The 24,518-nt window shown below is 38.8% G+C and overlaps 1 protein-coding gene across 1 annotated transcript in view; it reads right to left on the reverse strand.

Annotated features, from left to right (window-relative positions):
- Positions 1-3,278: 3,278 nt before the first annotated feature.
- The window catches only part of Wasl (WASP like actin nucleation promoting factor), a 68,705-nt gene continuing 47,465 nt past the window's right edge, over positions 3,279-24,518 (reverse strand). Inside the window, exons 6-11 of the mRNA XM_004658601.2 lie at positions 19,570-19,738; positions 18,732-18,774; positions 17,829-17,982; positions 11,259-11,776; positions 7,961-8,069; positions 3,279-5,839 (exon numbers count right to left, since the gene is read on the reverse strand). Of these exons, the coding sequence (XP_004658658.1) occupies positions 5,778-5,839; positions 7,961-8,069; positions 11,259-11,776; positions 17,829-17,982; positions 18,732-18,774; positions 19,570-19,738 (1,055 nt within the window). The 3' untranslated portion in view covers positions 3,279-5,777. The remainder of the gene's footprint in view (positions 5,840-7,960; positions 8,070-11,258; positions 11,777-17,828; positions 17,983-18,731; positions 18,775-19,569; positions 19,739-24,518) is intronic.

Below are 24,518 nucleotides of genomic sequence, written 5' to 3' on the forward strand. Positions count from 1 at the left end.
ACATTACATAAATGGGTTGAAGGACAAAAATCACATGATCATCTCATTAGATGCAGAGAAAGCATTTGACAAAATCCAACATCCCTTCATGATAAAAGTCCTACAGAGACTGGGAATAGAAGGAACATATCTCAATATAATAAAGGCTATTTATGACAAGCCTACAGCCAACATATTACTAAATGGGGAAAAACTGGAAGCTTTTCCACTAAAATCAGGAACAAGACAAGGGTGTCCACTGTCTCCACTTCTATTTAATATAGTTTTGGAAGTCTTAGCCATAGCAATAAGGCAAGAGACACACATAAAAGGGATACAAATTGGAAAGGAAGAAATCAAGTTATCATTATTTGCAGATGACATGATTCTATACATAAAGGACCCTAAAGACTACTAGCAAGCTGTTAGAGCTGATCAAAACCTACAGCAATGTAGCAGGATACAAAATAAATACACAGAAATCAGTAGCCTTCGTATATGCTAACAACAAACACACAGAGGATGAAATCAGAGAATCACTCCCATTCACAATTGCATCAAAAAAAATAAAATACCTTGGAATAAACCTAACTAAGGAAGTAAAGAATCTATACAATGAGAACTTTAAGACACTCAAGCGAGAAATTGCAGAAGACACTAGAAAGTGGAGAAACATCCCTTGTTCCTGGCTTGGAAGAATCAATATCGTGAAAATGGCAATCTTACCTAAAGCAATCTACACATTTAATGCAATCCCTATCAAAATTCCAAAGGCTTTCTTCATGGAAATAGAAAAAACAATCCAAAAATTCATTTGGAATCATAAAAAACCTCGAATATCTAAAATAATACTGAGCAACAAAAAAGAGGCTGGTGGTATCACCATACCTGATTTTAACCTATACTACAGAGCCATAGTAACAAAACAGCATGGTACTGGCACAAAAACAGACATGTAGATCAGTGGAACAGAATAGAGGACCCAGATGTAAGCCCAAGTAGCTATAGCCACCTGATATTCGATAAAAATGCCAAAAATACTCATTGGAGAAAAGACAGCCTCTTCAGCAAATGGTGTTTTGAAAACTGGATAAATATCTGCAGAAGGATGAAAATCGATTCTTCTCTCTCGCCATGCACAAGAATTAAGTCCAAGTGGATTAAAGACCTTAACATCAGACCGGAAACTTTGAAACTGCTAGAGGAAAAAGTAGGGGAAACCCTTCAACATATTGGTCTTGGCAAAGACTTTCTGAATACAACCCCAATTGCTCAGGCAATAAAACCACAGATTAACCACTGGGACCTAATGAAATTACAAAGATTTTGCACCGCAAAGGACACAGTGAAAAAAGCAAAGAGGCAACCTACAGAATGGGAAAAAATCTTCGCCAGCTATATATCTGATAGAGGATTAATATCTAGGATATACAAAGAACTCAAAAAGTTAACTAATAAGGAATCAAACAAGCCAATCAAAAAATGGGCTAAGGAGCTAAATAGAGAGTTCTCAAAGGAAGAAATACGAATGGCATATAAGCACCTAAAAAAATGTTCTACGTCACTAGTCATCAGGGAAATGCAGATTAAAACTACATTGAGATTCCATCTCACTCCTGTCAGATTGGCCACCATCATGAAAACAAATGATCATAAATGTTGGCGGGGATGTGGAAAAAAAGGAACCCTTCTGCACTGCTGGTGGGAATGCAATCTGGTCCAGCCATTGTGGAAAACAGTGTGGAGGTTCCTAAAGCAGCTAGAGATTGATCTACCATATGACCCAGCTATAGCACTCCTAGGCATATATCCAAAGGACTCATCTCATTTCCTTAGAAGTACATGCTCAACCATGTTTATTGCTGCTCAATTTATAATAGCTGGGAAATGGAACCAGCCTAGATGTCCCTCAACAAATGAGTGGATAATGAAGATGTGGTACATTTATACAATGGAGTTCTACTCAGTGGTAAAGAAAAATGAAGTTATGAAATTTGCAGAAAAATGGATGGACCTGGAAAGTATTATACTAAGTCAGGTAACCCAGGCCCAGAAAGCCAAGCGCCACATGTTCTCCCTCATATGGGGATCCTAGCTACAGATGACTGGGCTTCTGTGTGAGAATGAAAATACTTAGTAGCAGAGGCCAGTAAGTTGAAAAGGAGACATAAAGGGTGGAGAAAGGAAGGGAGGAGGATACTTAATAGGTTGATATTGTATATATGTAATTACAATGATTGTAATGGGGAGGTAATATGATTGAGAATGGAATTTCAAACGGGAAAGTGTGGGGGTGGGGAGGGAGGGAAATACCATGGGATATATTTTATAATCATGGAAAATGTTAATAAAAATTAAAAAAAAACAAAAACAAAAACAAAAATAAAATAAAATAATAAAAAAAAAATTAAAAAGGAATAAATGATCAAGAGATTACAAGAGAACAGTGTGCTTTAGAGGCAAGATGCCAGACTGTCAACGAAATAAATGTGCAAGCTAAAATTCCCCAACTCTTCTACAAAGGACTTGCTGTTCTACTAGTAATAGCTTCATCACTATCCTTGTCCCTTAGGAGTTTAGAACCTAACACAGAGTCATTTCAGGAATCTCTGTTGATAAGGTAAATATAAGACAGGACAAGTCTGAGGCACATATGACCTTGAAAAGTTCTACAGCAGAATACATTCTTGAGTGTTCACATTTGTGCAGCAGAAGGAACATTCTCATAGAGCATATCATTCTGGAAATGTCTGTTAGATTTGGCTGAGGATCTTGCAAGGCCCTTGCAGCATCCTACACTCTGGATTCCACATACAGCTCAATCTTTAGACACCCACTTGTGCCACGGTCAGTGGAACAAAACATTTTATCTTTCAAAAGTGAGCTTCCTGTTTAAAATGAATGCAATCTCTGATACTGTTTATTAAAAACTACACCCACGTGAACTGCTGTATTTGGGCACTTACTGAAACTCCCAATAAATTCCAATCTGGGAAACATGGACATTTTTGGTCTGTGGAAGAGTTATGAATAGTCTGACCTTGCCATGTGAATGCTCTGAGCTGCGAACAGTGCTTCCCAGGAGCTGCTGACCAGCTGTCGTCATGTTTTGCAGCAGAACAGGGTGTGACATCCTCCTGCTCACCCTATTTAATGGCACACTCTCTAAGGCATGTGGTCTGCTGAAAATTCCACCTATTACCATCCACTGCTGGGTGCCCTTAGCTAGACTTGGCAACTGAAAAATTTCAATCTATTTTAGTAACGTAAAAAGCAAATAAAACACACTATCTTATGTATTTGGGTCAAATTAATTTTATTATGTTCCATGATAATTGCCACCAGTGCAACATCCTATTTACTATACATTTCAAAAAAATTCACATACTAAACAGAATTTCAGTTGATAAATGGAACTGAATGATTGAAAGTCTTTATGAATTTCATAATACAATATGTGGCTAGTTGAAATTGTCTATCACGTAGCATTTAGATATAAAAGGCCTCATGCTAGTTTGTTAAATGCAAAGGCTACCAGACAATCATTTAGCTGGAGTATATATGCGAGGCTTTCAGACAATGCACAGGTACCGTGCTGCCCAGAGTACAAGATGGTGGAGGACTGACCATGCAACTTAGAACTTGGTAAAGACAACTTAGTCTCCTGGACCGAATCCACAACCACTGGGTTTCAACCACATAGCAATTCAGACTTTGTGCAATAGCAAACAAAAACTCTTCCTCTTCACAAGAAAGAATAAACCCAATTACCTTTAGCAACTTAGGTACTCATCTTGCATGTTGTGTTTATAGCTCAAAGTTTCTTTAGAGAAACTCTCAGTAAATACCAAAGGTAGCTAGAAAATCCCAAACTTGACTAAAAGTTAAGGGAAATCTTAGATTGGCATTACCTCAAAAGCATTTTAAAAAATTTTAAGTTTATTAAAATAATGTCAAAAGAAGGGTTTTGGAAAAGCCCCATGTTATTTATTTAAAATAATTACAACTTACTTACTATTTGCCATTTGCACAAATTCCCAATTTTACTGGTTTGTACCTACTTGGCCTCACTCACACCACTCACTGAGCTCAAGCCACAACAAAAATGACAGTAAGCAGAAGGAGGTTTCTAGCAGCAAAGAGCACTGTTTTTACAGGAAACAAAAATCTAGAATCTTTCCCCTGTGCTTAAATTACCCTTGCAAGGAAGGTGACATTCTCTGACGAACGTGAACTATTTTACTGTACCACTTCACTGCTTTCAGCAAGTAAACCTTTTAAATTATTCTTCATGGTAACTAGATGCATGATCACTGGAGATTATGTGATAAACTGGTTAAAATTCAAGCCACATCTTGCAGGACCAGCCTGTCAAGATCATGCCAATACTAGATTTTGGCCAGTACATTTCTAGATAGCATAATTTTTAGTTGAATATGGTGACTATAATAATGAAATACATTTGGAACTACATTCTGCATATGACTCAAAGTGAGAAAAATATGCCTGTATTCAAATCAGATAATTTTCTACCCAAAATTTAAAGCAGGTAGGTCATTAGCACTGTAAACAGAAACAACCACCTTTAGGCAGATTAGTGTATTGACAAGAGGCAAGGAAACCCTAATTTTAATATACCATTTTAGTATGCATAACAAATGTGCAGGTTGTAAAATTTTATTTTAAAAGATTTTATCAAATCAGTTACATGTTCCAAGAAATTTGATGCTGGGACTATTAATCTTTTAATAAAAACGTAACTCTTTATCTGATATTTGACAAAAACCCTTGTGAAGTTACCAAAATAAAAATAAATAGCATTGTTAGATTAAGCATTACAGCACACACCTTTGACAACAAATCTGATTTTCAGGTATTTCAGAATAACTCAACTCATTCAAATTGCAAAATAAAAAGTTAGTTCCATATCATCGTAATAGTGCTGATAATATTTTTAGTCAAATGATGATATAACCATAATGGTTTCTGATGGATGAAGCTATCTCCAAAACACTACTTGAAATAACTTTTCAGATTTGAACCAAAGTGAGTTTTAAGTTTTTGCTAAAAAGAGCCTGCCACATTTGCTTAGCATAAATACGACCTCAGTCGAGCACAGGCACGTGAGTGAGGGCTCCTCTCGATTCCTTCTGTAAACCACACTGCGTGGCAATGCCGGCCATGCTGCTCTAGAAGAAGTGCTACTGCTTCTCGCCATTCCTCTCTCGGTAGTGATTCTATGCAGAACATATTGTGAAAATCTGAGAAACTGCACCAGTGTCTACAGAACTGTGCAGATGAGCTTTGACATTCACATGGCATTATATTCTGAATGAGGGGACTAAAGAAACTAAAGTTTGTGTCACTTGAAAAAGAATGTAGTGCTATATACTAGGTTTTAATAAGAAAATTTAGGTACAGAAAAAGTCGGGTATGAAAATAGTGTTTTCCTTCTGACATTCTAACTAAATTACATTAAGGTTTTTGTCATTCTCACAGACAATATTTAAGCTCCCTTGTGGATGGAATGAGAGATATTCACAAGTCAAGTGAGCCTCCTGGTGTCAACTTGTGCACAAGAACAGGGAGTAGCTGTGTATACGATTATGACAAAACTTTACAGATTAAATGAGGTATTGCACAGATTAATTAAAAAAAGCAATAAAGGCAACAAAAATATACAGCAAATTGGTAGAACATTTACATGATAATTTTACAGAATTCATAGACAGAAAGTAGTGTTTAGTATTTCACCTTAAAAATATATATATATATATGTATATATATATAATATATAATCAGTCTTCCCATTCATCATCATCCTCAAAATCTTCTTCATCATCATCATCTTCATCTTCATCTAGAAGGAAATCAAGACAGTTAACACATACAAAGAATGGCATTATACAATTCTTAGGTGACCCCTCAAATTCTCCAACTTTATTCTTCTTTCAATATGTTGAATCAATTATATTTTTATAGAGAACCTCAATATATGAACATACATTTATTGTATTCCTATACCTTGATCCTCTTTTGACCCCTTTGTGCTACCTGGTCCTCCGGGGCCCTTCCTCTCTTTTGTTGTCTCATTTCATTTATCCTCTTCCATTCTCCATGTCTAAATGTTAAGGGCTCAGAACTGTGTTGATCTTGTGCTGGTACTGATAACCTTATCAAGGTTATGAATGTACCAGTAGATTTATGTGTCAACTTAACCATCTCTTCAAATAAATGCTTTAGCTTCTGAAATCTAGTTACTAAAATAGTTCAAAATCAAATAAAATATATCTAAAGTGATGGTGAGCTGAGGATCAGGACAGGACTTCTAAGATTTTGGGTTCTAATATCTTATTATTGATTTAACAAATATTAACTTGATTGTTTCTTAGCATATAAAATTAAATTTGTTAGCCTTTCTCATTTTCAGATTCACATACAGCACTGCCTTCTGTATATTCACTAGAATTCTCAAACTCAGAACTTCAGTTTTCTCTCTTCCCACAACCTGCTCTTTACCTTGAATCCAGTCACATACATCTCAATCAATGATACCAGTGCCCTCCCAAGTAATTAAGCCCAAGCTCTAGAAATTAATGACTTCTCCCTTGCCCCACAATCCAATTAAGTTCTCCCACCATCGCTTCTCCTACACCACCAAGTTGTTTTGATCATTACAATTCTGCAGTCTGTTTGCCTCACAGCACATGGGAGTATCCTATTTTTTAAAGGCTTCTGGTGGCTGACCATTGCTGTCTGGATGCAATGTGATGTGACTTTGCTCTACTATCACCTTCCTGATACTACCTTTTCCTTCCATTCACCATTTCTTTTTGTACTGCCTCTGCCATGTGGAGCTCATATCTGCTGTTAAAAGGTTTCAAACAGCACTTGGTTCTCTGGCTGCCTTCTTACCATGTCCTCTCTCTCTCCTACCTTATAAAAGAAATGAGGCAACAAAGCAAATGAGCCAACGGGTACAATAGTGGCATGTCTGTTATGGGGAAAACCAACTGATCTCTAACTGGACCTGAGGCCCACTCCACAAGAAGCAATACATGCCTGATACTGAAAACCTAATCAAAAGCCTATGGTGGGGGAGGTCATGAGACTGAGGAGTGTAACACCTGCTGTTGTCTGGCTAAATGTATAATCATGTCCACCAAACAACTCTGTAAGCACTTTACTTAACGTTCACAACCATATATTTACTTTACTCTCACTTTTGGTCAGAGAAGCTTCTCTTTCAGATGGTGGTGACCACTGGGATGACCCAAAAGGCGCCAAAGGCTGAGGAGATGTGACATGAGTGTTTAGCACTGAAACAACTCTATCACACCTTTCAAGTCTCAGGGTCCAGTGCAGAAGTGGTGGAGGTAAGAACATAAGAGCCAGAGGAAGGGTAAGACTGCTTGCAATGCAATTGTCCAGACAGAAATTGGCCTCGATATCATTGACTTCACAGGGCCTGGCACAACCTTCACAAGACCCTCATAATAGGAGGAAAAGATGATGACATCAAAATAAAAGAGAGACTAATGGAGAGAGGGAGGGGATATGATGAAGTGTGGATTTTTGAAGGGGACAATTGGGGAGGGGAAGGAATTATCATGGTTTATTATCTGTAAGTATGGAAGCTGTCAATTAAAAAAAAAGAAATGAGACAACAAAACAAAGGAAGGGCTACTTTGAAAGAAGAGAGTTCCCAGAGGATGGGGGTAGGAAAGAAGGGACAAAAATACCTCTTTGGGAGAGGGATGAAGGGGAATGTGCTTATGGCTGTGGTATCCTGGCAGCCACTCAAGTTTAGATAGACCAGTCACTGAGGCATCAATTTGAGTAAGAATAGCATATGATCCACATCAGTCCAACTAGCAGAAAGGCAGCAAAGACAATCATAAAAAGAAAACAGAACAGAACTACAAATATTCAAATATTCAGACAAAGTTGTCACCTCACCCCATCCCACTTGCAAACATACCTGAAGAATGAATGGCTTTGCTCCTTTTCTGCATCACTTCCATCAATGCACCTACGATTCCTGAAGTGGGCGCAGGTGTGGGTGGGGAAGACTCTTGGCCATCAGATACCTTATAGAAGGAAATCAGAGTAACTCAATACATTCTTAGCAAAGAATCTTTGTCTCTAGAGTGAACTTTATATGAATTAAACAGAAAGCAGGCCAATATGCAAGCCCATTACAAAACTAATTAATTTAGGAAGAAGTAAACATGCTATGGTAAAAGAATTATTCAAGAACTATTTCCTTCCTTAATGATATGTAAGCCATCAATACAATTCCAAAACAATTCAACAAAGCCTTCTATGAATAATACTTGTCTTTGTAGCTGGTTTACTGCTGCTCACACACAGAGCTTTAAGTGGTAAAACTTCAATAAAAGTGTTTGATAGCAGCATCATTTTGAAAACCTAGATTTATAAACCTCCCTGAATTGCTCAGCAGGAGCCACACTTAAAGCCAGGGTTCATGGTATATGTAGATCTATAATAATAGCTACTGTAGAGGCTGAGATAAGAGGATCTCAACTGAGTTCAAGGCTCCCCTTTGCTACAAAGTGAGTTCAAGGCCAGTCTGAGTAACCTAGTACCTAATGAGATTCTATCTCATAAAGGGGTAGGGATGAGGTATGGGCTGCTGTTTTAGCTCAATGGTAGAGCCCTTGAGTAGTATGCACTGAGTTTAATGCCTAGTTCCACAGGGAAAACACAACAATATAAAAACAGGTATCTCAGAGCAACAGGAGACACATGCTTCATGAGAAAAATATCGCCTTGTACTTTTATATATTGTATTTATTCACCACATACTATAAAGTAATGAACAGGTATATATTTCAAAATGAACCTTTCTCACAGCATTTACCTTCTCTTTAAGAAGGCTGCTCATTTTTCAAAACGTACCTGTCTTCTCATAAGGCAAATAATTGTGCTTAGTGGAAGTATACCCATCTCCTCCAAACTACAGTTAAAAACAGAGTGCCAAAGATGCCATTACAATTTATTACTTTAAAACAATTGTTCATGAAAAACTATCCCCAGTTTCCAACATTCAAACCTTCATGTCAGAAGGACATACACTTTAGTAAGTGCTACTAAGAGTGCACTTAGCCTAAATCTGAGCAGGCACTTTTACATACTCATTTTTGTCTATGGATTTACCTACATAAAGGCATAATCAATCAAGTTTTTAAATATATATATTCATTTGAAATTCTAATTATTTCTCAAAGAAAATAATTAACGAAAACTTTCATTGGTGGTCCCTGTGTCTCTCCCACTACTAATCATTCTAAGTCCTCTTAATTTTTCATTTTTGGTATGTGCATGTGTGTGGTGTACACACATGTACGCATATGGATGTGGAGGCTAGAGGTCAATTTCAGGTGTCCTCCTCGATAACTGTCCACTTTATTTACTAAGGCAAAGTCTTTCAGTGGACCCCAGAACTCATGCATTGGCTTAGTCTAATTAGTTTGCCCTGGGTATTCCTCCATCTTTCTCTCTAAAGTTCTGGGGTTACAGGTGGGTTTCCAGGCCCACCTGGCATTTGCATGGGTGCTGGGAATTGGAACTCTGGTCCTCATACTTAAGCAACAAGCACTTTATTCATTGAGCCATTTTACCAGCCCAAGACCCTTTTCTTTTAAGTGTTTATAGCAGTTCCTCTTAAAACACAGACTTATTTCTTAGAGTGGTGGTGCACTGATAGGAAGGGAGCCTATGCTAAAAGTTCCTAGAAAGAAGCCACGCCCATACTAAACATTCTACATGGCGGACTGATGAGAACTTTGGTACCTGTGGAGTTTTAATGTTGCAGGTCCATAGCCAAATTATCCTGTGCCATCTTAGCCCTTCAAGAGCCATACTGTCCACCACTTATGTTTCATTTCACAGCCTTGTTACTAATAGGTAAATCCTTTTGAGAAGTACAAACAGACCAAAAGCTAAGTATGTCATCACATAGCACCTGAGGCCTGTATCAGAGAGTTCCTACCTGATGTTTCCACCAATGTATTTGAAAGGTATTTTCACTTATCATGTCCTTGTACTGTTACTATAAAAACTTTATCAAATTGTTACCATGCTGGTACATGGAACTTGGGGTGACTTAAGATCTCTGATGTGGCCATGGTCACTCATAGTGGGCACTGGGATATACTAGCTGTTAGCACTTCTGAGGAGAGAGCCGTGGGTTGTTTGTTTATGTCTTGCACACATATTCCCTGGACTAATCCAGCTGGTCCTGTGTTTTTCAACAACTTGAAAGCTACCAACAGTATTTGCATCTTTAAACTTAAAGAAAACACAGTGTTTGTAACAAGTGAAAAATTACATGAAATCCAAATCTTATGCCAAAAACTAAAGCTTCCTCGACCACCACTGAGGCTACTCACTCATGCAACTTCTCCCAGTGTTGCTCATGGATGTTTCTGTGGTAAATCACATAATGTGATAGAACAAAAGACCAAACAGCCTTATTATAAACTTAAATATGTACTCTCTGCTTCTTCACAGAAAACGTTTGTTAGCCTCTAGAAGATTAATCGAGTTAAAAGATTAAGTGACCATGTTTTCAAAGTCAAAGAATCAAAAATTATCTGCCATTACTGTCAGAAATTTTACTAGAACTCTTCTTTCAATTTTCTGGGGAGTTTGATTTTTCACTACATTTCAGAACATGTAAATTTTAGGACATGATTTAGTTTTTATAAAGTTACTGGCTCAGAGTTACCAAGATGAATGTAATTGGTTTCAAGTAGGACTATTTTTAATTTCTCATAGTTGAATATGGCTTTTTTTTCCAAAGCATCTTTAAAAAATATTTTATTTATTTGCAAGGAGAGAGGAGAGAAAGACAGAAAGAAATCTTTTGCCACTGCATGCACCATTTTATGCATCTGGCTTTATGTGGGTACTGGGGAATCAAACTCAGGCCAGCTGTATAAGCAGTGTCTTTCACAGCTGAGCCATTTCCCCAGCCTGATTAAGCCATAAAACATTTTTCATTTAAAGTCTAGAACTGGGAATAGACATAACTAACTTTTGAGGGTGACTGAATGTTCTAAACTTTGATATGTCAGTACCGGTTATACACCTATAGGTATTTATCAAAACTGAACTAAAAATGTGTACGTTTCATTGTCTACAGATATTTTACAAATCTCAAAAAGTTTAATAATAATCTTCAAAGATGTTCTATAAATTATGGTAGAATTTTAAGTGCTAGGTGATTGAAGATACAAAGAGACATTACTTACAGATTTCAGCTGAATACCCTGTCGTATTTGGTCTAAAAGTGCATCCCTTCCCGAGCAGGACACCGGCCGACTGTTCTGTTCCACTTTTTTGAGCTGAGCACCCTCTCTAATTTGATCTAAAAGAGCTGCTTTGTTTCCTGCAGGAGTTGGAACTTGATGGTCACCATCAGAAGGGAGGCCAGGTGGGGGTGGTGGCCCTGGTGGAGGTGGGGGCGGTGGTGGAGGGGGTGGTGCCATGGAACCTGGCACAGACAAAGGCGGAGGTGGCGGTGGGCCTGAGGGTGCTGAGGAGGGCAGCGCTGGTGGTGGAGGAGGGTGCATCCTGTTGGGAGGAGGTGGAGGGACAACAACACCTGACCTGGAAGGAGGGGGTGGAGGAGGGGCAGCTGTAGGAGCTCTTGAAGGTGGGGGAGGAGGAGCACCTCTTCCCCGGGCAGGAGGAGGAGGAGGGCCTGAGCTATGTGGAGGAGGGGGAGGAGGAGGAGGCCCTCCCCGCGATGGTGGTGGAGGTGGTGGTGCTGAAACAGAAAAAGAGAAAAAGCTGTTTCCCCCATAAACATCATGTTAATAAGGCAATTCACTTTATTGTGCCTGAAACCAAAATAATTCTCAGTGGGGGAAGACCTCATGTTTGCTTTTTATAAACATATTAGAACACAGATATCTTAAAATTTTATTTTTAAATAAATACTGAGCTTAAATATTGCCTTCTTGCTGCTGTTTGAAAGGTATTACCTACAACAAAAGAATTTAGCTGTTAGGAATCAGTACCAGTTCTAAAGATAGGAGGAATACTTTTTCACTTTAGATATTAACAGAATTATAGTAAAGATTAAACATTTTACTCCATAAGTATTAAATACATTTTGATGAGAAGGAAGATTTTCAAACAAATTCAGATTCAAATGTTATAACATGACATTTAAAAAAAATTTTTTTTTGTTATTTTCATTTATTTATTTGAGAGCGACAGACAAAGAGGCAGAGAGAGAGAGAATGGGCGAACCAGGGCCTCCAGCCACTGCAAACGAGCTCCAGACGCGTGCGCCCCCTTGTGCATCTGGCTAATGTGGGTCCTGGGGAATCGAGCCTTGAACCAGGGTCCTTAGGCTTCACAGGCAAGCGCTTAACCACTAAGCCATCTCTCCAGTCCTGACATGACATTTTTAATGTCTGTTATGATTATGATTAACAAAATGTTTCATATGGCTGTATTTTGTGTTGGTATCCTCTGTTCCCTCATCCTCGCCCTCATTCTGCTGGGGATGCTCCTCAGTGGGGTTGCAGGAATTCCCCATAGGGTTGTAGTTTATATGTTGTGGGAGCAGTAGTCAGTACATTTTTGGGGGGAGGGAATGATGTGGCATAATTTATTAGAATTCATTCATACAAGGCCAAGTTAAAATCCCAACATACTGTATTGTCTTTTAAAATGTAAAACTTCATTATCTAATTTATCTGCCTACTCTACACCTGATCTTAGCCAAAAAGCTGAGAATCAATCATCTGTGTATTTCTATTTCACAGCATAATGTCTTATATTTATGAAAGATGCTGGGCAGTTCTAGCAAAGGGATTGAGGAAGATCTGTTGGTGAGTTAATATGTTCAATTACCTACTTATTTCTGAATTATCAAGAAACCAACTAATATATTTATAAACTAAAAGACTTAAATAATAATTATTAGTTACCATTATTCTTGTAGTAACATTTACATGCCTCTTCTACTTAAGTGAAAATGTAAGGTGTACTAGAAAACCATATCAAAAACTAATGTGGCATCAGAACACATTAGAAAATATAAATAAAAGCCTCAAGGATTAAATATTACTTTGATTGTATTTCTGGATACATGATCTTATCAAAATAATACACAATAATTTCTCCATTCATTTAAAGATTGGTTCAAAAGGGCTGATTATTCTTAGGAGTAAGAAATCTTAAGACTCCTAACTAGATATAGTTTTAGTGATATATAAAGTATAATGTTGTAAAAAGGAGCATTACTACCAATATATTATTATGAATATCTACCTCATATATAAATACAGGCTTGCAGACACTTAGTAACACAATGGCACCACAGAGGGAAAAACCCTTGCATTTACAGAATAATGTCTTCTGATTTTATTTGGACAACCATGGAGACATTACAAAGTTATAGTAAGATACAATCATATATACTGACTGAAACATGGTTATTGGCTCAAGTATACAAACCTTTCACACTGCAAATGATACACACTTGAACCTGTAGCAGCTGTCCTACTCTGACACACTGTCACAGGAGACACTCAAGTGCAGGCTGTCCTACTCTGACACACTGTCACAGGAGACACTCAAGTGCAGGCTGTTCTACTCTGACGCACTGTCACAGGAGACACTCGAGTGCAGGCTGTTCTACTCTGACGCACTGTCACAGGAGACACTCGAGTGCAGGCTGTTCTACTCTGACACACTGTCACAGGAGACACTCGAGTGCAGGCTGTTCTACTCTGACACACACTGTCACAGGAGACACTCGAGTGCAGGCTGTTCTACTCTGACACACTGTCACAGGAGACACTCGAGTGCAGGCTGTTCTACTCTGACGCACTGTCACAGGAGACACTCAAGTGCAGGCTGTTCTACTCTGACACACTGTCACAGGAGACACTCGAGTGCAGGCTGTCCTACTCTGACGCACTGTCACAGGAGACACTCGAGTGCAGGCTGTCCTACTCTGACGCACTGTCACAGGAGACACTCGAGTGCAGGCTGTTCTACTCTGACGCACTGTCACAGGAGACACTCGAGTGCAGGCTGTTCTACTCTGACGCACTGTCACAGGAGACACTCGAGTGCAGGCTGTTCTACTCTGACGCACTGTCACAGGAGACACTCGAGTGCAGGCTGTCCTACTCTGACGCACTGTCACAGGAGACACTCGAGTGCAGGCTGTCCTACTCTGACGCACTGTCACAGGAGACACTCGAGTGCAGGCTGTCCTACTCTGACGCACTGTCACAGGAGACACTCGAGTGCAGGCTGTTCTACTCTGACGCACTGTCACAGGAGACACTCGAGTGCAGGCTGTTCTACTCTGACGCACTGTCACAGGAGACACTCGAGTGCAGGCTGTTCTACTCTGACGCACTGTCACAGGAGACACTCGAGTGAAGGCTGTCCTACTCTGACGCACTGTCACAGGAGACACTCGAGTGAAGGCTGTTCTACTCTGACGCACTGTCACAGGAGACACTCGAGTGCAGGCTGTTCTACTCTGACGCACTGTCACAGGAGACACTCGAGTGCAGGCTGTTCTACTCTGACGCACTGTCACAGGAGACACTCGAGTGCAGGCTGTTCTACTCTGACACACTGTCACAGGAGACACTCGAGTGCAGGCTGTTCTACTCTGACACACACTGTCACAGGAGACACTCGAGTGCAGGCTGTTCTATTCTGACGCACTGTCACAGGAGACACTCGAGTGAAGGCTGTTCTACTCTGACGCACTGTCACAGGAGACACTCGAGTGCAGGCTGTTCTACTCTGACGCACTGTCACAGGAGACACTCGAGTGCAGGCTGTTCTACTCTGACACACTGTCACAGGAGACACTCGAGTGCAGGCTGTCCCACTCTGACACACACTGTCACAGGAGACACTCGAGTGCAGGCTGTCCTACTCTGACACACTGTCACAGGAGACACTCGAGTGCAGGCTGTCCTACTGTGACACACTGTCACAGGAGACCCTTGAGTGCAGGCTGTTCTACTCTGACGCACTGTCACAGGAGACACTCGAGTGCAGGCTGTTCTACTCTGACGCACTGTCACAGGAGACACTCGAGTGCAGGCTGTCCTACTCTGACACACTGTCACAGGAGACACTCAAGTGCAGGCTGTTCTACTCTGACGCACTGTCACAGGAGACACTCGAGTGCAGGCTGTTCTACTCTGACGCACTGTCACAGGAGACACTCGAGTGCAGGCTGTTCTACTCTGACACACTGTCACAGGAGACACTCGAGTGCAGGCTGTCCCACTCTGACGCACTGTCACAGGAGACCCTTGAGTGCAGGCTGTTCTACTCTGACACACTGTCACAGGAGACACTCGAGTGCAGGCTGTCACACTCTGACACACTGTCACAGGAGACACTCGAGTGCAGGCTGTCCTACTCTGACACACTGTCACAGGAGACACTCGAGTGCAGGCTGTTCTACTCTGACGCACCGTCACAGGAGACACTCGAGTGCAGGCTGTCCTATTCTGATGCACCGTGACAGGGAGACACTCAAGTGCAGGCTGTCCTAGTCTTACACACACTGTCACAGTGAAACACTCAAGTGCAGGCTGTCCCACTCTGACACACTGTCACATGGAGACACTCAATTTCAGCGGCTAACACCTGCTAAATCAGGCACCAGTCACTGCAGAGAGGAGTGCCTGCATAACTTGACCAGCTGTCCCCAAGTTGCACAACACAGGTTCAATATTTGTTTTCTTGAAAGGTGTTGGGAAACATACATGTTTTTCCTAAAGAAAATATCAATTACCATCTTTTACTTTTTATAGTTTGTATTACATCTCTGAAAAAGCAAAGAATGAAAAGAATCTCCAAATCACAAGTAAATAATGTGAGTGAGAAGCAACTTGGGAGATGAAGGACAGCAGTCTATTGTTAACCATCCTGCTGTGCACCTAAGTGGGTGAAGCCGCAAAGCAATGAGAGAGGCTCTAACCTGGAAGCTCAGATCTGGCCTTCTCAAAGGCCAGAACTAAGACAGGAAGGATGGGGATCTACGTTAACTATGTGCAACACAGTGGTGCTCAGATCCTGCCATCACCAATGCCAGAATAGAAAGACTGTTCTTTAGAGTTTTAGAAAGGGATAAGGAAACATGAAGGAAAAGTTACAAAAATAAACACCACTTTTATTTTAAAGAAAAGCTACAGAAAAAAATAAAAACTTTTCTGGATGGCACATTAAAAATAGATCTATTTAAAAATAAGTATCATTTTAGGTGAATATCACTACTAAGACAATTGTTAAATACTTTAGATACTTAGAACATCTGTAAGAAAAAAAAGCTGAAAGAAATATAGCATTACAAAATTCAGAAAGCTTAAAGAACTTATGTACTCTGATGAAGATGAAACTGCAAAAATGTTACCTAGCAGTACTTTGCATTTATAGCAATTCTGGCAAGTCCTGAGTTGACAAATGAAGCTCTATGCTTACTGATGATAGTTCCCCTCCCTTAGCCAAATCAATGTAGTGTCATATATTTTAAACTTTCAAGTGTGTAAAGCAAAAATAGTATCTAACTAGCAGCAATAAAAACAACAGGGATGCTGTGGGCAAGAGGTATTTCTAATAGGTTATAGACTTTTCATAAAAATAACCTTAATTAGAAAGAATAAGCTCAAGCTCAGAAAAACACATTTTCTTTTCATTTTGCATACATATTAGTTTTTGGAAGCAGGGCAGGAAGTGTTACTGTAAGTACTTTTTGAGGGCAGGCTAGAGGAACCCCAGCTACTCTGAAGTCAACACAGCACACCATGCACAACTCGGCCCTGGCCCATGCATACATACCGCTCCACTGTGGTGGACCTAGAGAACAGATTATGACGAGTTAACAGACCACAAGCTATTGCAGACTGTTCTTATAAATCTGATGACATAACTTCAAAAAATGAGTATCAAGTGCTTGATTAAGTAACTTAATTAATTAAAGAGTAATTTATTAAAAATGGTTTCCTATTTTTATTATTGATGTGTGTACACAGGAGGAGTGTGTGTGTGCACATCAGAGGACAACCTCAAGGTGTTTGTCTCAGTCATGGCAAAGAATAATTTCAAGACTACTTCATTAACTCTTCCATACTTCCGAATGTTAACCTGTATTCTGTGCTGCGGCTATAGAAGGCTTATGAATAAACTATTGAAGTACACTTTTGCACTTCCTTCATTCATCATTCCTTGGTGCCTAGTATTTCACACTTAAAGCTAGGTACTTGAATAAAAATTTTTCATCTTTACATTTGTTTCCAAGTCATTTCTCAATGCATGACTTTTTGTTTTAGACTAAATTAAGGAAAGGCTAGTTACTATGGGAGAGCAAGAAGAGCAATTGGATGATCCAATAATTCAGAGCATTTATAAACTTAAGTTCAAAAGGCTGAGAAACCCTGAGCACCAAAGGATTGGTGGAAAAAGTGTTGAGGGATACATTAAAGGTCTCAAAATTCCCTATCATGTGTGCAGTGACAGTGATTGCCAGGCACTTAAAAACAAAGCACCCATAAAATGCTTTAAAAATCCACACAATTGAGGATGGAATTTGTCTGCAAAGTAAAATAAATTAGCACAATGCCAGTATCAAGTAACTAGCACTGTGTTTTCACAATAGTATGACCTGAGCTTGTTTACATTTGTGTTCTAGATGACTTACACAGCAATATCTTTACATCTAAAACCTGACCAAGGTCTGGGGAGATTGTTCAGGAGTTAGAGGTGCTTTCATGAAAACTCAAAAGACAAAAACAGATCGAAGTATCAAATAGAATAAAAGTTACCTTGCCTTCGCAGTTCATTTTTAACAGCTTCAACACCTCCTGTCTTTTCAATAAAGTCATATATAACTTTCGATGTTTCTCTGTCTTTAAGTTGAGCCTCAGAGATTCCACACATATCAAAAAGGTTCTTTAGCTCTGGGTCCAAATTATTCAGCTACAATAGATAAAACAACTGCTAATTATACAAATCTATTCCAATTATTACAAAATAAACATGATATACTAATCTGTGTCCTCAATGGAATTGTTTTATATTAATAAACTTTTAAGATGGTTAAAAGTGTTTGCTACTTATGCCAAGTTCTGTGGCCTCCACATAAAGCTAGATGTAAAATGACCCATGCATCTGTACTCTCAACGCTCCTGCAGTAATGGAAGGCAGAGCCAAGATAATCTGGAAGCTCACAAGCAACAAATGCCTACATTTACTCATACACATCCACTCTGTGCGTTTATAGAACCAAAATTGTAATTATACAATTGAAAGGATGGTGGAGTACAGTCTCAAATACTTCTAAAAACATTTTACACAAACCCTGACTAACTTTTGTCACCAGTTTCCTTATTGCTTACACAGAGCTAATAGTAAGTGCTGAAAGTACCCAAAAGAATAAGAAGCAATCCAAATAATTCTACAACTGGACATCCAGACTTGATTATAATACTTTCCAGAAATACGGATTTTAATTATTACTTAGCAAAAATAATTTTCTTCCCTTTGTTTTCAAGACTCTTAAGAACTCTGCCTTTCAAGATTTAGCAACATCTAATAGAACATAATACTATGATCCCAAATCTCAGTATGTATACATAAACACATTCAAACACACACTAGAATTTAAATATAAGCCATAGCATGCCTACATATTTTAAGTAATGAATACAGCTTAAAAAGACACTTACATCAAAACCTGTGTTTGGATCCCAACCAACATGCCCAATATGCCTAAAGTAAAAAAATACAATAATAAATGCATATAAGGAAGTTAAAAACATACTGCTATGAAATCTAATTTGGCCTTAAAATTTTTGGTTTGAACTAATACTTTCTTCAAAGACAATTATATTTTTTAAAAAAATTTAATAAAGGCAATTATATTTGACAAAAACTATATACAAAGGAGTAAGGCCAGAGGACTCTAGCTGTGGTCCTGACACTAACTCACTAACTGAACTATAGGTGAATATCTATATGCTTAACTATCAATTCAGTGGAAGAATACTCAGCATATGTACACACACACCCAGCATGGTGGTAAATAACTATAATCCCTTAGCTATATGTAGTGTAGGCCAGCTTTGGTTATACAAGACTCTGGCTAAAAAAACACCAAAAAACCAACAAAAACCCTCCAAAAAAATCTATAGCTTTTAAAAATGGAAGCTAGGCTGGGAGTGGTGGCATACACCTTTAATACCAGCACTTGGGTAGGAAGATCACCATGGGTTCAAGGCCACCCTGAGACTACACAGTGAATTCCAGGTCAGCCTGAGCTAGAGTGAAACCCTACCTTGAAAAACCAAAAACCCAAAACCAAAAAGAAAAAAGAAAAAAGAAAAAAAAAAAAAAAAAAAAAAGGAAGCTAGAGTTGGACATAGTGGCACACATCTGTAGTCCCAGCTATGACACAGTAGGCTGAGGCAAAAGACCCTAAGTTTAAGGCCAGCTTGAGCAACATAACAAGACCACGCTAAAAAACAAAGAAAAATAAGTGAGTAGATAGGAAGAGAACAGCCTTACTGGAAATTACTTGGTGTGCCAATGTCTGCCTTGGTGAGCCTCTTCTTTTTAGCTTTTCCCTTCTTCTTTTCTTTGGTATGGGAGATGTTGTTGACTTGTGAACCATAAAATCTGTTTGTTGTGATTTCTGGATTTTTAATGTCAACTGTAGCCATGGGTAGACTGGGACCTACAAACATAGCCAAAATGACATCAAAGCAATGTAATTTAAGAAAATAATTATATTCAATCATAACTTGTAAGCTAAATAACTTTTTCTAAATTAGAACTACTTTATTACTATAATTAATTTTAATTTGAGCACACTTAAGTTAAATAGTTATTAATTTACTGTTTGTAAACAGCAAATTCTTAAACTTCCCAGCATGGATGTACTTCAAATCAAATGTTTACTTTGACATTAACTGTCATGTGGAACATGAGCCTTCATAGAATTAGACCTAGTCAACCTGGTCTCTTACATTTTTACAATTGCCTTCTGCCTTCCACCCAACACATTGCTCACTGGCAAGATGAGGCATGTAATACATAATGATAACTAGAAATTATATTTATAATATAATTATTATAATCATTATCTACTTCAATTTAATTTTAACAAAGAAATCTAGACTTGTTTCTTTGCTTAAAGTATTTATAAAATTACTATCATTTTTTCCCAAACTGCCAGATTTCTATCCACTAACATTTTCCACATCAGTACACATGCACAGTGGCTATCAGAAATATGAGGCTAAAACACTTGAAATGGAAGAATTCTTAACACAGAGAACTCTTGCAAAGACCAATGGTAAAATCATCTCAGCACCTTTAGACATTATCAGTATAACTCCAGAGTGACACTAAATGATACAGAACACACACCCTGTAATCCACAAAACACTCTTGATATTAAAGGCATGTAAGTCTCAATGGACTATATTCAATTTTCTTATGAAGAGAACCTAACGTCAACACATTCTCCTTAAGTACTGTGGTAGTTCACAAAAGGAAGTTTTTAAATGGATTTTGGAGTTTCATTAAAGTTTGTAACTTGGTGTTATTGTGAATCTTAGGGTCAAGCCCTAAGGTGTATTTAGAGGCAGATTTGGATTTTTTAGCCAAAAATATGTAGAGTACTTGAGTTTTGTCTAGAGTTTCTGGTGTGTTTGTTTATGGTGCTGGTGGTGGTATTTTTCCTTGTGTGGACCTGTGAAAGGGAGACAGCTTCTCCAGCCATTATCAAACTTTCCCTAGATGTTTAAGCTTCAAATAAATTCTCTTCCTATCATAATTATATCTAGTCTATAGAGGTTCACTCCAGCAACATGAAGCTGACAGCAACAAAAGTGGCACCAGAAGCAGGGTGTTGCTGTGCAATTAGTCTGAACATGTGGATTTTGGTCTTTTGAAGTTTTGTTTTGGAGGAATGGACATGGACTTGGTACTTACAATTGAAGATGCCTTCCAGAGTGGTAAATCAAGTTTTATGGACTATTCTGGTGACAGTTCAAAAACACTAAGTGCAAAGAGGATTTCATTTGAAGGCTTTGCTTATGAACTTTCTAAGGGGAAGGAAAGACTACAGAAAACTTTTACATAAGGGCTGACTGTGTTCCACTGCGCATGCCCAGAGTCTGATCAAGGTTAACTTTGTTATGGATTGATGTGCTCAACTAAATATATAAAACTGAGAAATTTAAGATTTAAAGTTAATAATATGTGACTTGAACTGCAGGTGTGTGATATTAGCTTGATGGTTATTAAGTTTACATTGTTCCAGTTTCTCCTCATTATACCAATACTTAGAAATGTTTACTCTGTGCTATTACATGTTAAAAGTATATAACTTGTTTCGATTTCACATTTCTCACAGGTAGGAACAATCTTAAACCTCAGATAAAACTTAGGGCTTTAAAAATATCTTAAGTTGGTAAAGAATGTAAGGACCTTAAAGTTGGGCTATAGACAAGTTACAATGTGAGATGGTTATAAATCTATGCAAAATGTGATAGCTTAAATTGATGCCCCCAGAAGATTCATGAGTTTTTTTTAAAGCTTGTAACTTAGTGTAACCATGGGAGGATACTAGGGTCCAGCCCTAAGGTGTGCTGGGGACAGATCTGGAATTTCCAGTCTAATGTATCCAGAGTGCTTGAGCTCTGCCTGGGGTTCCTGGAGTGTGTCTGAGTATGCTTACTTATGATGCTGGTTGTAAGATTTCTCTCTGTGTGGACCTGTGAAAGGGGGCCAACTTCTCCTGCCATTATGGAACTTCCCCTGGATCTTAAGCTTTAAATAAATTCCCTTCCTCCCATAATTGTCTGATCTACAGGTTCATTCCAACAACATAAAACTAAATACAACAAGTATCCCATTTTAATATACAATTATCTGACAAAGTCATCTCTCAGGGTCAATTCCTCTGAGATGATGATATTAACAATATTCAGCATATACATAAAATGCTACCACACTGCTTACAGACATGGCTTCTATTGCTATATAGAAAGGCCTGTGTATAGGGCAGACCTGAGCTACATTCTGGAATAGTGGGCTGTGAAAGGGTTCCTACCATTCCTTGAGAGGGTGGGCTCACTCTGCCCAAACATGATAGATGTTTACCACTTATTTTCCCAATGGGCTTCTGGAGACATGCATGCTCTATGTGAAATCACATAGAACTGAGTCTTTAGTGAGCTTTTCTTTAGACTCTATTTTACATATTCCTAAAATTTATTACTGAAGGAGCAAAGCACATCTGTGACTCACTGAGAGAATTCTGGAAGCACGTGTGTGGTTGCTATGATTTCATTCCATCTCCATACTGGAATTACAAGTGCATGATTCAACACTCAGCATTTGTACGTAGGTTCTAGGAATAAAATTCAGGTCTTCATGCTTGCCAAGACAAGCACATGATCAAATGAGCCATTAACCCAGACTCCCCATTAAAAAATAAAAATAAAATTAAAAAAACCGAAGTATTTTTATGGTGCTTTAATTTATATAAAAGCAACCTAGGCAAAGGGTGGCTTAAATAGTAATAAAAACTGGTGAAAATTTAAGTTCAATAGTTTCAATTACTCAAACTAGTAGTCTTTTCTGAAAAAGAAGCAACATTCTTTTTCTTAAATATATTTTATTTATTTATTTGAGAGAAAGAGAGGAGGAGGGAAGAGGAAGAGAGAGAGAGAGAGGGAGAGAGAGAGGAGAGAATAGGCACACCAGGGCCTCCAGCCACTGCAAATGAACTCCAGACGCAGGCACCGCCCTTGTGCACCTGGCTTATGTGGGTCCTGGAGAATTGAACTGGGGTCCTTTGGCTTTGCAGGCAAATTCCTTAACCACTAAGCCATTTCTCCAGCCCCAAAAGAAGCAACAATTCTTGAAAGCCTGGTTTTATCTGACTAGCAAAAGTAGCTCATCTATTTCTGAAGATTTCATAAGTCATGAAAGCCATGCTTGGCTACATAGTGAGTTCGAGGCCAGCTTAGACAACATGAGACCCTGTCTCAAACAACACAAAACCCAACAGCAACAAAAAGAAAGAAAAGCAAAACAAATGGAGAGGAATCAGATACAACTACTAGTTTTGTGAACAGCAGCCATTTTTTACAATTGTAACCATAATTTTAAATCTAAAAGATCTAAAGTTTTCATTTAGTTACATTAAAAGCCAAGAACTCGCACAAAGCTGAGGCAGTTGAGGAATATGTGGCCAAGAGGCCTCTGATGGTCAGCTGCCAAGAACCTGAGAAAGAAATCATTGGAAAGCTTGTAAGTTTAAATGTGAGATTAGCCAACAAATAGGGGAATTAGTGAGTAAACAACAAATTAAATTTTAGGAATGTGTAACTTCTACAAAATGTGTTTTAAATAAGGTCTGATCATCTAAATGCAGACCTGAGACTGAGGACTTGAATGAACACTACAAAACATAACTCAAGTGCCTACTGCCACCTAGTGTTAGTCTGTCAAAATGCAGCAGATCAATTAATGCTGACCATACTGCTCACACTGAGAAGCAAAGCTTGTGGGATTGCAAGAACAATATTAAAACTTCTATTAATGAATATTAATTATTCATGTTATACATTATTATATATGCAATATATATTTTTACAAATGTAATGTATGAAAATATCAGCAATACTTGGGGAGGGGACTTAATAGGATGCTATTGTATATATGTACGTAGAACAACAGATTAATGGGGGTGAAAGGGCCTAAGTGAGGTTGGGGAAGAAACTGAGTAAAGGAAAGGTGGGAGGAGGGCTAATCAAAATCTAAGAGGACATAAATAAGTCATATGGAAACCTACTTTCTTTGGACAATGGAACACAGAAACCATAGATTGTTACTAGAAAATTTTCAGTGTCAGAGATGGGATACCTTCCAGTGAGTTACTGGCCCCCAAAACATTACAGGTCATTGCCGAGGCCTTTGGTTTCCCACCAGGAATACCTGGTCAGACACTATTGCTGAAGACGCCACATACTTGTGCTGCAAGGTCACTGAGAAACCCTGCTGGAGCTGAGCTGCAAACTTCCTCCCTGTAGACAAGCTGACAGAAAGCTGGAAAAAGCTATGCTGCATGCAGTTCCAAGGGAGAGAGAGAAATCACCAGTGGAGATAAACAGTGGACACTACAAAGCCAGCTAGGCCAAATGAACCAAAGGGCCCAATAGTGGCATGTCTGTCATTGGGGGAAACCAACTGCTCTCTAACTGGTCTGGAGGCCTGCTCCGAGGGAGGGAATATATTCCTGATACTGGAAACCTATTATGGGGGAAGTCATGAACCCTAGGGGTGTAATGTCTGCTGGTGTCTGGCTAAATGTATATACTATGCTCACCACACTGCCCAGTAAGCACTTCTCTTAATGTTCATATCTATGCATAAATGGCGCTCTCACTTTTAGTTAGAGAAGCTTCTCTTTTTAGATGGCACTGATGTCTGAGATGACT

The sequence above is a fragment of the Jaculus jaculus genome, chromosome 10, assembly GCF_020740685.1.
Source record: "Jaculus jaculus isolate mJacJac1 chromosome 10, mJacJac1.mat.Y.cur, whole genome shotgun sequence".
In the NCBI taxonomy this organism is placed as follows: Eukaryota; Metazoa; Chordata; class Mammalia; order Rodentia; family Dipodidae; genus Jaculus; species Jaculus jaculus.